We start from the raw sequence: 12,800 nt of genomic DNA, 5'->3' as shown, positions 1-12,800 counted from the left end.
GCTGGACTATGTGGAAGATCAACTCAGTCAGAATCGATCTTCTGGAGTTTGATTTTGCGCGCCCGGTAGAGACAGGCAAAATTGAACTCTCTGGGGTCAGCAGTCGACCCCTGTACTCCTCGATATTGCAAGGCATAAGAGAGGTCTGCGGGAGATTTCCTCCCCTCAACCTTCCTCTGTGAAGTCAGCCAGGTAAGTCGATTGCAGATAAGTTGATTCTGGCTACGCAATTGCTGTAACTAGAATTGCAAGTTACTCACCTGCCTAGTGTAGACCAAGCCTCAGTAGAATGCCAGAAGGACTGAGGAGAATAGCCTCGTTCTGTAGCCTGCTTCCTGAGCCGACGGCTCTGTACGAGTGAGCACTTCTGTGGTCCTCTATGTTAGGGGCTATTAGGGGAGGAGAGGGAGTGGGACTGGCTTTCAAGAAGCCAGTCATTGTATTACTTTGTGGTTGTTGGAGCATATTTACACTGTGAATGGTAGATCTGGAGTCATGCTACTTTCGTCACCCCTAGTGTTCTCGTCTGCCCCCGGGGCCCCTAGACTTGCTGTGATTAATGTTCCCACTATACTGAGCACTAGTGGAGTCGTGCAGGAGAGACTCAAATGCTGCCCAGCTGATTAGCAGAGCGCCCACAGTGTGTGTTTCTACTGGTGGTGCAACCCACACATAGCAGCATGTATTCCGCCCCCCCTCGATGGAGAAAAACAGAAGGAACACTGGTCATGATCCCCCTCTAAAAGGTCTTGCTCCTGCTCCATTAAGCACTGTCCTCACCTAAAATGGATTAGAACTGATGGCCTCCTATAGAGGTGTGAGGTTGCTGTGTTCTGCCTCAGAAGTGGCTATCTTTATCTACAGTCTGTGAAGCACTTTGGGATCTAGCTGTATACAGGGTGAACCTCTCTAATCCAGCACCCTTGGGACCTGACTGATGCCAAACGAGAGAATTTGCCACACCACAGGAGGTCAGTACTGTCTCCTCGAACGTTGCCAGCAATCCCACTGCTTACTGGGCTCTTAGACACTGAGGGGTAAATTAGAGCTAAATACCAGCACAGAACACTGAGAGCCAGGGCTGGTGGCTGGAAACAAACTTCATGGGATCACAGGAAACTTGGCCACACCCATGATAAGTGGTCGCCCGGCTAAGTAAAATCTTACCGGATTATAGATGTTGCTGGATGAGAGAGTGCCGGCCTAGAGAGGTTCAACCTGTACTTGGTGCCACATGAACATATGCTAGACCTAGGTGAGCTTTAGAGAGCCTGAGACTCACCTTGGCTCATTGGCTAGCTCTTATTTTATATAGACTTGGCTCAGCCATCTGTAGAGAGCCAACCACAACCAGGAAATCCAGATCATGGCTCTGAATCCAAATCAATTTTCTGACAGTTCTGGGGTGTTTACTCTTGGGATGCCTCTTAGAACCCGCAATTTTTTATTTTTGTTATTTGCTTAGCAAAAATCTTGCCCTTGAAAGGGAAAGAGGCTCGCGTCATGAAACTCATGTCTGAGTCAGAAACTGAACATTCTCCATGCCTGAGAGAAAAATGATCCAGAGTTCCCCATCTGGCTTGTTTCCAGTTGTGGTATCTCTCAGCAGGTAGATCAGTTTAGTTTCCCATGAGGAACTTTCACTGGCAAGTGGGCATACTCTGCTGGGCTGCTAATCTTATTTTCCCAGATTGCACCATTAACCCTTTCTGTAGCATACTGAACATGCTGTGTGTTTCTTTTTTCACTACTTCTAGGTTTGGATGAAGAAGGAAGTGTCTATATCTTTAAGGAGGAGCGGGTGATTGAATTTGATGGGGAACTGGCTGCAGATGTCTTGGTGGAATTCCTCCTGGATGTAAGCACAGATAAGATCAGAACCTGGCAACTATTTCCAAAATGTTTTTGAAAATGTTCACCACAAGTGAGTGTCAGCCCTATTTGCAATCCCCTTCTTGTCTGGTTTTCTGCAAAGATATAATTTTCTAATTTGAAAACTTCAAGAGGACAGCCCACCAGTGCTGATACCAGAAGTGTTCACGGCTATCTTGGAGTCTCTTGGATTTCCCTCCTCCAGCTTATAATGTTCAGCCATCCAATAAGGGAGGAAGAAACAATGCCATGTGATTTAGGTGACTGGCACATGTCACAAACAGTGAATAACTTGCGAATGGGAATTTGCACAAAGGGATCACTGATTTGGAAAGAAGAACAAATTAGTGATAACCCAAATGTGTTCAAAGGCAAGGCACTAAAAACAGCTCAGTTCAGTGATTAAATTACTTGCAGTGACCCGTTTGACCATCACTAGACAGGATCAGAAATATGAAAACCATGACATTTTTTCAGTGTGAGAAGAGAATTTGGTCTGTGACACTTGGACCTGTAAGGTCATGGCATCTATTTCTGCCAGTACACAAAGAGGTATCATGAGGGAACACTGTATGTCAGCCCTGAGCTCATCAGTAAACCAGATCTCCATCCAGCCTACCTCAGACATTACTACAAGCACTAGGCCACTCATTTTTCCTGAGAGGGCTTCAAATCCTGCTGTTTATCCCCATCTCAAGTGAGACTCCTTTTATGCATGACTTCATTACCCCCTCCTTTGTAATGTCACAGACAAGAGGGACCTGACCTCAGCTGGGCAAATGACTGAGCTGCAGGCCCTATTTAGAGATGATTGTGATGGGGGCCAGCAGCTCGTTTTCTGGGACAGCAGTAAGAGTTGTGCCTCTGCATAAAACCAGCGTAAGTTACGGGAGATCAGAAGTTGACAGCCAGAGATATGGTGCAGAGTCTGGTTTATAACAGCTTCCTGCCTGGATGGTATTATAATTCACAGTAGTGTAAATAAGATGAGCAGGCCCACAATACCTGTATCCCATTTGTCCTCAGCTTCTCATCTGTAGGATGACTCATCCATCAGCGTTATACAGGGATAAGGGGTCAGGATGGACTTGCAGGGCAGGATGCTGCCCACTGTCTTCCCACCAGAAGGACGCTACTCCTGATCTTGCTTCAGGAATAGGCTCAGGGTCATCTCTCTGCAGTGACCCAGCTTTGGAGCTGTAATGATACGGTGACAACTTACATTAGACTTTGTGGTCATCGGCTAGACAATGTATCTGTGGCATCCAGCCCTCCTGCACTTTGCCGTCAGTACAGGAAACCCTCAATTTAATGGACAAATGGGGGAAAGGGGTGTCCGTTAATGCTGGAAGTCCGTGATATCCGAATGGTTATAGTGTATGATGATGCATTGACCTTCCCAGCCCATCACTCACTCCCGTCCTCTGCCCTTCCTCTTCTCTTCCCCCCTCCTGCCCCATTCTTCCCCTCGCTCCTCCATCTCCCTCTCCCAATTACTGGGAGAGGAACTGCACAATGGCCTGGCTCCTTCCACCTCCCATGGCTCTCCTCAGCGCTGCAGCTCCTCTGGTCCCCATGGCCCCTGCCACTGAGGTGGCCCTGGTGGCGGCAGCAGCTCCACCGGCTCTGGTGAGTCATTGGCATTTATTTATGGGGACAGGGGCTGTTGGAGACTGTCCATTATTTCCGGAGGCTGTTAAAGCGAGGGTTTACTGTAGCTGGGATAGGGTTCATGTCTTCTGTAGGCAAGCCACTAGAGGGCGCTATGGTAACAAACATTGGCGCTGTTCTGACTCTTCACTTAGTTTCTAGTGGGATGTAGCAATCAGGCAGGGAGTACACCCAAGCGTCATTTATTATGCAGCACAACTTGTTCAGTGTGATGTTCTGTTTGCTGCCTTTTGACATGTGCACACAAAACGTATGCAATGACAAAAGAGAACAAAGCTGTTCTGTTCTCTCAGGAGGTGCCTTGTCATAAAGAAAATCCCACGCAAACGAGGGGAAAGGATAGAAAATACCTGGTTTGGAATACACAGAAATATTTAGGGGAACGTTTAGCCTCCCAGGATACTCAATAATGGACCTTAAAGTGGTGCTCCTCTTACAAAAGGATTTTTACTGATAGATTATAAAGGGGGACATCTGAATTGGAATTCATTTGCAAGTTTGACACATTTAACCTGGGTCTTCACAGAGATCTCAATTATCTTACGCATTACAACGATAATTTCCTCACCTTGCAGGAATGGCCCCTGTCCCACTTAACTTACTTCTTCCACAGGTCCTATTAATGACAGGTGACTCCCCCCTCCCTCTTTTATTCCCCTTCTACTTCTCCCCCACCTCCCTCCCCTCATATAAATCCTGGATTATTTATGCTCCAAATCTGATACAGTGGGTCTTACCCACAAAAGCTCATTACCTAATAAATAAAATGGTTAGTCTTTAAGGTGCTCTAGGACTACTTGTTTTTGTGTGTGAAACTACAGCTAACAGAGCTACCCCTCTGAGAAGATACTTATCATGTGAGCAGAATTGTCCCTAAAGAAAATGAACCCCAGTCTTCCTCCCACAGGTTTTACATCTGTCTATCTCCACTGGGTCCAGTGCAGTCACTTCTGGTTTACACCAGAGTCACTAGGCAGGCAATCAGACCAAATCTTTTCCTTTACTGTGGAACCCCTCCTTCATCCATGTTCTGGGGTGTCAGGAGCCCTGGGATTGATGTATATCCCATGATGCATAAAATTCAGATCCAGACCCAAACTTTCCAGAAGTCCCTGGGAGTGTTTGGCCTCACTCCAGCTTGCCTTTGAAATGACATTGTCAGCTAGCATTAAGATGTCTTTCTCCTTTAATTTCAATTTGTGCTCAAGGAACTCAAATATACTCATGCTGATAATCAATAGTTTGCCAATAACCAGTAACCAATTTTTGGTATGAATTTTAACACTGATTATATATTGTGTGAGAGGTATCTCTCCAGTTCAGATTACTTTAATAACAACAGACCTCTGCTATGTCAGCTTTGTATGAATGTATGAATCAAACAGTTAACAAAGACAATACATATGCACAGGGAGACAGATGATTACCAATAGCTGTGGAAGACCTTCCCTGAAGTTGCTAACAGCTGGCATCCAGTCTGGCAACAATTTTACAATCTATAATTTAGGAGCCATCATATCCATGTTACACTTATTGCGTGTCATTCTGGTCTTTACCAAATTCCGCTCTCTGGTAGATATATCTCCTTACCTTATTTCCAAAGTTCCCTGCTCCCTTGCAATTTTCCAACTGTCTCATCACCTGGTGTCCAGACAACGCATATAACCTCTTATGGATAATTTTGGGTTATTTCATCCGTTATATAGCTTGCAGCACATTGTAAGAATAGAATTTAAAAACAGCAGTCAAAATAAGCGGAGGGGTACTGCTCAGTAAAATTCCATTCTTTGTTAGATATCTTTATCTAAACTGCAAAGCACCATGGGAGTCTTGCTCCCAGGCAAGCCTTAAAATCTTTCTTGGCCTATCTTAAGTGTCAGCACTCAACATCATCCACAGCTACTCTCCCAACCATCTCTTCAACCTCTCTCAGTGGCTGATTACTCATCCCCCTAGCTCCCTACACAAGACACCCACCATCCTACCTCCTAATACTCATTTGCTCACCCAGAAGGTACTCTGTGATCATCTGGCCTGCTGATCACTCCTGCAGTCTTACCAAAGCAGCCCCTATACCTCACCCAGCTATCTGATCCTCATTAGAAAAACCACAACAGCAGGTGCCCCCTCCTGTGGCCATGTCTCAAACTCTCCCTGCTTACCTTCCCTCTGTCAACCATGCGTTTACCTGGTACAGCCTTCCTTATGGACAGCTGCCTTTGAGGGTGCTCTCAAACAACTCAACCCTGTGGGTTCCTTGTCTCAGGGCTGGGCTGGGAACCTGCCATGGGGGTAGGATAAGGCTTCTGGTGGCAGGGAAGCAAACTAAGACCTCCCCTGTAGGCCCCCCCATAAAAGTAGCCTACAGGAAGGAGGCTGCTGTTATGAGAGTAGGACTGTTCATCAAATCCATTTGTCATGGCAGTTGCTGGAGGATCCAGTGGAAATCATCAACAGCAAGCTGGAGCTACAGGCCTTCGACCGCATTGAGGACGAAATTAAGCTCATTGGCTACTTCAAAGGAGAAGACTCTGAACGTGAGATGGACGTGTTCCTTGCTCTAGTCTGGATGGTTTTTAGGGAGCCAAGGGGGCGGGGCAGAATTCCTGATCAGAGACCTTAAGAGGGAAGGTGTGCCAAAGAAGGTGTCATGTCAAAGTCGCTGACAACAGATGGATCTGGTCTGAGAGCACCTAGAAATTGCTCTCTGGTCTCATCATGTTAGCTCAGGCACATGTTAAACAAAACAGCAAAAAATATGTACAGAAAAGCCTAGGTATTCCTATTCTTATCCAGCTTTGGGATCCTAGACAGTGCTTTGCTGGAACAAACAGTTGTGCCATTGGCTATGGTGTGCTGTCTCCCTGCCTCACCAAAACAGTCACCCAGCTAGTTCTGTATCTTCTTTCTAACAATGGTCCATGCCAGATGTTTCAGAGGATGATGTAAACCCTCCATAACCAAGTGCCTGTTTGCAATGCTTATTATCCTTGGGAATCTGCTCTATTCAAACACAGTTTGGTCAGACGCATTTGGAAACTTTTCTTTAATGCTCTTTTCTGGCTTTCCTCCTTTCAGATTACAAGGCTTTTGAAGAGGCAGCTGAGCATTTCCAGCCATACATCAAGTTCTTTGCTACTTTTGACAAAGGGGTAAGTATCCAAAAAAACCCTCACAGCTTCCTCTCTGCACAGCCAAAGTACATTCAACTTAGAGTCCAGGTTTAGGTTAAAATTAGTGAAGTTTAAATCAGGACTTCCCAAATCTTAGCAGAGCAGGAGTTTAGATTCAGGGTTTTGAGATCCTGATTTTAACTTCTGTCCTGGGCCCTGCTGCATTAGTCTCCTTTGGCAAAGAAAATTTTCTTCTAACTGGAAAACAAAGAGAGTTTTTGCCCCCTAGCCAGCCAAAGTAGTGACTGCCCTGAGCGAGGTCATTGTTTAAATAAACACAAAGCATGGGGTTCCAGAGGCTATTGGCTTCAGTGGGGTTAGACCAGGCATGAATTTGTCTCAGAGAGACAATTCTGATAGACGTCAACAGCCTAAATTCGGAAGGTACATAAATAGTGGTGTGAATTACATTTCAGGTGTCTGATAGTCAGAAAACAGCTGAGATGACATGTTACTTGAATTAATTTGGCATTGGATGAGTTGATAAAACAAGTGTAACCTATGCACTGTGGGGGTTCGAGGGAGGAATGCTTGATTCTGGGTTCCCTGTGTAAAGTGAGCCCTTGAGCCATAATTTGGTTATTAATTCTAGTGTATGTATAAAAAAAGTAGAATTTCTGGATTCTCCAGAAATTTCTGCTCCCAATATACACACACACAAATCGCCTTGCGTGATCAGGACAATAAATCTCCGGGCTCTGCAGCCACATCCCTCTTTCCTTCTGTGCATTACCACCAAGTGGTTCTACATGGGACATGCCATGTCTCAGGCCCCATCCTCTGTCATACATTTCTTTAGCCTTGATGGAATGATCTCCCCTGTTCAGCAGGTCTGGGGGGAATGAGACTCCTCCCACAAAATGGAGTCAGCTGTGACAGAGACCAATGGGCTTGTCTCGCCTCCTCTCCCAGTTCTCACTCGTCTGGCGCCCAGCCAGTGAGGATCCACTGGTAACAGGGGGCAGTGGGGAGGGGGCAGGTGAGTGGAGTCACTGCTGTACCAGAACCTCTCTTTGTGATACGGGCAAGTGAGCAGAATGGAGACTGAAGGGAGGTGGGGCAGAGTGGAGACGGGAGGAGGGGCAGGAGCAGAAAGGAGGACAGAAGGATTGGTAAGGGACAAGGGTTGAAAGGGGAAGACAGTTAATGGGCTGAGGCAGATGAAGGGCCGGGGTAATACAAAACTCTGGGACACCTGTGGACAGCTTAACCCGTGGGGAGTGATATTAGCCAAGAAGCTGCAGTAAGTATTACACAGTACATTGGCTGGTAAAATGGACTCTGTGTGGACAGGCCCACCACAAGAAAGGGGGACATTCGTCAGCTAGAAGACAAGAAGCAGATGGAGAAACAGGCTACGCATCTGACGAGGCGAAGTGTGGTCGAGAGACAGGAACAGGACTTGGGATTATTCTGTTTGCAGCTCAGTGCATGAGTCACTAAGAAATTCTAGAAAAGTGTTTACCCCTCTGTGCAATAGGTCTCTAGTGGCAAAGTGAAGATAGAAATAAATAATGAAATTACCTTTCTCCCAGTGGGAGGCTGGAAGAATAATGCATCAATGGTTGTACAGCACTTACAGAAAGATGGATAGAAAGGGTTATGAAATACAAAGGAATACTTTGCTTAGCAAAAGCCCTCACAGCGTTCAGCTTACGATAGCGCTTCTGAGCTCTAGTGGTGGTCCCATGCCTAGAATGCAGTTCCAGACCAGGATTTTGAACTCTCCAGGTTTTAAGTTGTCCCCATGATAAAGGGCCTTTCCACAGTTCAGATGCAGATCCTGGCTTGGGTTTGAAAGCAAAGTGGGAAATGGTTGGGCCTCGTTCTGGCACGGCATAGAAAGTTGTATTTATAAGGGAGTGGTTGGGCTATGTGTGCAACAGATCCCCTACTACAAGGTGTGCTCTGAAGACATCACACTTGCCGCTGCTCTGCAACAGGGAAGACGTGTGCTAGCCCTGGTGGGCATGTCAGACCTATTCACTTGTAACTTCTGTGTTTCCTGCAGGTGGCAAAGAAACTAGCTCTGAAGCTGAATGAGGTGGATTTCTATGAGCCTTTCATGGATGAGCCAGTTCACATCCCCGACAAGCCTTACACGGAAGAGGAGCTGGTTGAGTTTGTGCAGGAGCACAAAAGGTACATAGCCTGCTCTTTGGGGCCGGGTTGGCTTAGGCAGTAGGAAGCCTGTCACTTCAGAGGTGCTGGTGCCAGCACAGACCATCTGAGTCGTAACTGAAGGTGGCTGCCACCTGGTAGCTGCCCAGTGGCTCATTAATTTTGTGAGATTGTGCTAAATTTCTAGTGTACGGCTCACAAAGTGGCATTCTAAGCTAAGGACTGAATGAAGACTGAATTCCCCTCTTCTTACCACGGGCAGTCCCTCTGGGTGTGTCTCCACAGCAAAGTTATTTCAGAATAACGTCCACTATTCTGAAATAACTTTGCGAACAGCTACACAACGCAACTGCTCTTTCAAAATAATATCGAGATAGCAGCTGGCTTATTGAGATTTACTAAATTTGAATTCTGGCTACGTCTACACTAGCCTCCACCTTTCGAAAGGGGGATGCTAATGAGACACTTCAGCAGATGCTAATGAGGTGCTGCCATGAATATGCAGCACCACATTAGCATAATGCTGGGCACGGCGATTCGAAAGTGCCATTTTCGAATCATGTGCTGCCCGTGTAGACAGGTGCCTTTCAAAAGGATCCCCCAGTCTTCGAAAGCCCCTTATTCCTAAAACCAAATAGGAATAAGGGGCTTTTGAAGTCTGGGAGGCCCTGTCAAAAGGCCCCCATCTATACAGGCCACACGCAATTTGAAAGCGGCACTTTTGAATCATCGCAGCCGGCATTATGCTAATGAGGCACTGCATATTCACAGCAGCACCTCATTAGCATCTGCCAAAGTGTCTCATTAGCATCCCCCTTTCAAAAGGTAGGAGGTGTGGACATAGCCTCTGTGAGGAATACCACCTGTTCCGAAATAGTTATTTCAGAATAGGGGCGATGTAGACAGGGAATAGGGGCTATTTTTAAATAAATTATTCTGGAATAGCTTATTCCAAAATAAGACTGCTGTGTAGACATAGTAGTTTGGATTAGGATTATCAGTGCTTCCAGGGGCTCTAGTCCAAAATAGACTCTATTCTGTGTGTACACACTATTTCGGAATAAGTTTTGCTTATTTTGGGGCTTCCCGGTAATGTGGATGCATTATTCCAGAATAGCTTATTTTGGAATAACAATTCTGGAATAAGATATTACAGAATAACTCTGTAGAGTAAACACACCCTCTCCGTCCCGATTGAAACATAGTGGTAGCAGAGTATTGAATGCATGCACCGCTCACACAGTTCCTTCTTTGGCGGTGAAACAGAAGGCCTGTTTCTGCAGGGCTGTCACAGCAGCACTAAAATCAGTCCACCCCTTCTCTGCTCCACCCGTTCCTGATGTTAGCAGTGACCCATCAGCACATTTCCTGAGCAGAGATCACAGTGCACAGTTAGAGGCGGGATAAGAAGAACAATACAGCGTGCTTGTTCTCAATGGGCTGATGAAACCATCCGCTTCATATGAGGGTCTGTTCCAGAAAAATACTGGTTGCCTGCAGTGTCTACTCAAGTCAGTGCAAGTTGAGGGTGCTCCATCCTTCTGGGGGCCAGGCCAGCTTTATATTTGATTAGGTATGGGGCAGAAATTAAAAAGACAAACAAAAACCAAGAACAGAGAGGTAGCTGTGTTAGTCTGTATCTTCTAGAACAACAAGAAGTCCTGTGGCACCTTATAGACTAACAGATATTTTACCTTACAGACTACCAGATGCATCTGACGAAGCAGGTCTTTGCCCACGAAAGCTTATGCTCCAAAATATCTGTTAGTCTTTAAGGTGCCACAGGACTTCTTGTTGTTCTCTAAAAAACAAGCAAAAAAACCCACGCTAACAGCTTAGGATTCTGGACATAGCTACTGAAGTTGCTTCTGTCTCAGTGGTTAAGACCATGTATGCGCATGCTGTGGAGCAAGGTGAATATGCACCTTTAAAATCTAGTGCAATGGAATTCAGACAGGATGTCATCCAGCAAATATACAAATTGCTTTTCCCCAACAGTTACACATCTCTAGAGCACACATGGAGTTGGTACCTAGGGCTGACGTAATATACTTACACTTCTGTACCATGTGATATTTTCTTTAAAAACTAAAGGCATAGTAAACTAACCTGGCACGCGCTAAATGATGAAAAGCAGGCTAGCTGATAGTTCTACAAATGTAGTTACAGCCAGAGAATAATCAAATGGGTCTGTTTTCAGTGGGAGACTTAGGGGATCAGTTCTTGGACTTATACTATTTGCTCTATTTATTAATGTCCAGGAAGAAAACATGAAATTATCGCTGATAAACTGTTCAGATGACACAATAACTGTGGGGAGAGAGGGTGGTAGATAATAAAGGGGACAGGTCACTGATACAGGGTGATGTGGCTCAGCAAACTAGGCTCAGAAAACAATACATATTTTAGCAGGGTTCAGTGTAAATGTAACAAAGAATTTAGGCCACAGGTACAAGGAGGGAAACTCCACCCTGGGAAGCTTGGATGCTGAAAAAAAAATTGGAGGTCTTTGCAGGGAATCACCTGAATACGGGCTCCCTGTGCAATGCTGAGGTCAGAAGGGCTAATGCAGTCACTGAATGCAGAAGGGGGAATCTTGCGTAAGAGCAGAGGGGTTATTTTACCTCTGTGTTTGACAGCAGGGTGATCGTTGCTGGAATACTGTGTCCAGTTCTGGTGCTTACAATTGAAGAAGGATATTGGTAAATTGGAGGCATTCAGAGAAGAGCCGTTTGAGTGACGCAAGGATTAGAAAACTTGCCTGGTAGTGATGGACTCCCGGCACTCAGTCTAGTTAGTGTAACAAAGAGAAGGTTAAGGGGTGACTTGATCATAGCATTAAGTATCTGCTGTGGCTATGCTCTGGCCATGCTCCACGAGTCCTGCACTTCTAGCGGATAGGGTTTGCCTCTCAGGCTCGCTGTGACCCTCCACACAGCCTTGCTCCCATTAAGAGAGACACGGGGCACAGTCTACTGAGCCATCTTCAGCGTAGGCTAGTCCATAGTTTGGGGTGAAAACCCCTCTGCAGCCCTGGCTTCCCCTCTCGGGAGCAGGGGAGAAGAGTCTTTGCAGTGGTGTGGGGAGCACTGGGGAGGACCCCCAGGCCCACCCGCTACTCTGAGTTCTGACCCAGCAACCCTCAGTCAGCGGCAATAGTCGGGGTTTCCTCTACTCCCACTCCAGCAGCTTCTTCCCTGGGCCACTTCCCCAAGTGCTCCATCCCCGTACCTTTGTTTTGGTGTCTGAGCAAGTCCATCCTACTTCTTCACAGCTCTCTGCCTTGCTCCCAGGCCCCAGCTCTCACCCCGTGCACCTCTTCACTCTCAGACCATACACTCCTGCTCTCCCTGCCTGGAGAACTTTTAAACAACCCCTGCCCCCCACCCCCAGAAAGGCTTAAAGGGCTGCAGGTGTTCTGCTTAGTCTGCTGCTTCTGGCAAGCCTTAGTTCACCCCCACGGACCTGCCTGATTGTGCTGAACTAGGCTCAGCCCCAGTTAGCCAGCTTTGAGGTGCGGGGGGGGGAAGGTTATCTGGGGTTCTCTGCTCTGTGTCCCCTTCTGGTTCCCTTGTTTTAAACCTGTGACTTGCACCCCTGCCCCTGTTTTCTCATTAGTTGTCCCGAGCAATCAGTTGGGTCTTCAGGCCAGTTGCCCCTCCCACTAGGCTGGGGGAGGGGCCTTAGCAGTGGGTGGGCTTCAGCCCGCCCACTTCTCGGCATCCAGATAGTACTTAGGGAAGAGGAAACTTTTTACCCAGAGCCCAGCATTCTGCCTTCCATTAGAGCAGTGGTTCTCAAAGTTTTCGGCATCACACCCCCTCCTTTAGATTTTTGAGAAGCCTTCAGGCCCCCCCCACCTCTTCTTCACCATCATCCAACCCCCCTTTAACGAAAAATTCAATTTGTAATTTGAAATGAACACAAAAACTTGATATAAAAATGTTATTTAAAATTAAAAAC

The 12,800-nt window shown here is 46.5% G+C and overlaps 1 protein-coding gene across 2 annotated transcripts in view; it reads left to right on the top strand.

The window, feature by feature from the left end:
- Positions 1-12,800, top strand: part of CASQ2 (calsequestrin 2) — a 48,051-nt gene that overhangs the window by 20,020 nt on the left and 15,231 nt on the right. For both annotated transcript variants that reach the window (XM_075000556.1, XM_075000557.1), the window contains exons 3-6: positions 1,758-1,858; positions 5,969-6,080; positions 6,622-6,695; positions 8,728-8,858. In XM_075000556.1, coding sequence (XP_074856657.1) covers positions 1,758-1,858; positions 5,969-6,080; positions 6,622-6,695; positions 8,728-8,858 — 418 coding nt within the window. The remainder of the gene's footprint in view (positions 1-1,757; positions 1,859-5,968; positions 6,081-6,621; positions 6,696-8,727; positions 8,859-12,800) is intronic.

Source organism: Carettochelys insculpta, chromosome 1 (assembly GCF_033958435.1).
Source record: "Carettochelys insculpta isolate YL-2023 chromosome 1, ASM3395843v1, whole genome shotgun sequence".
NCBI classification, from domain to species: Eukaryota; Metazoa; Chordata; order Testudines; family Carettochelyidae; genus Carettochelys; species Carettochelys insculpta.
This window is presented reverse-complemented; position numbering and strand designations above follow the sequence as displayed.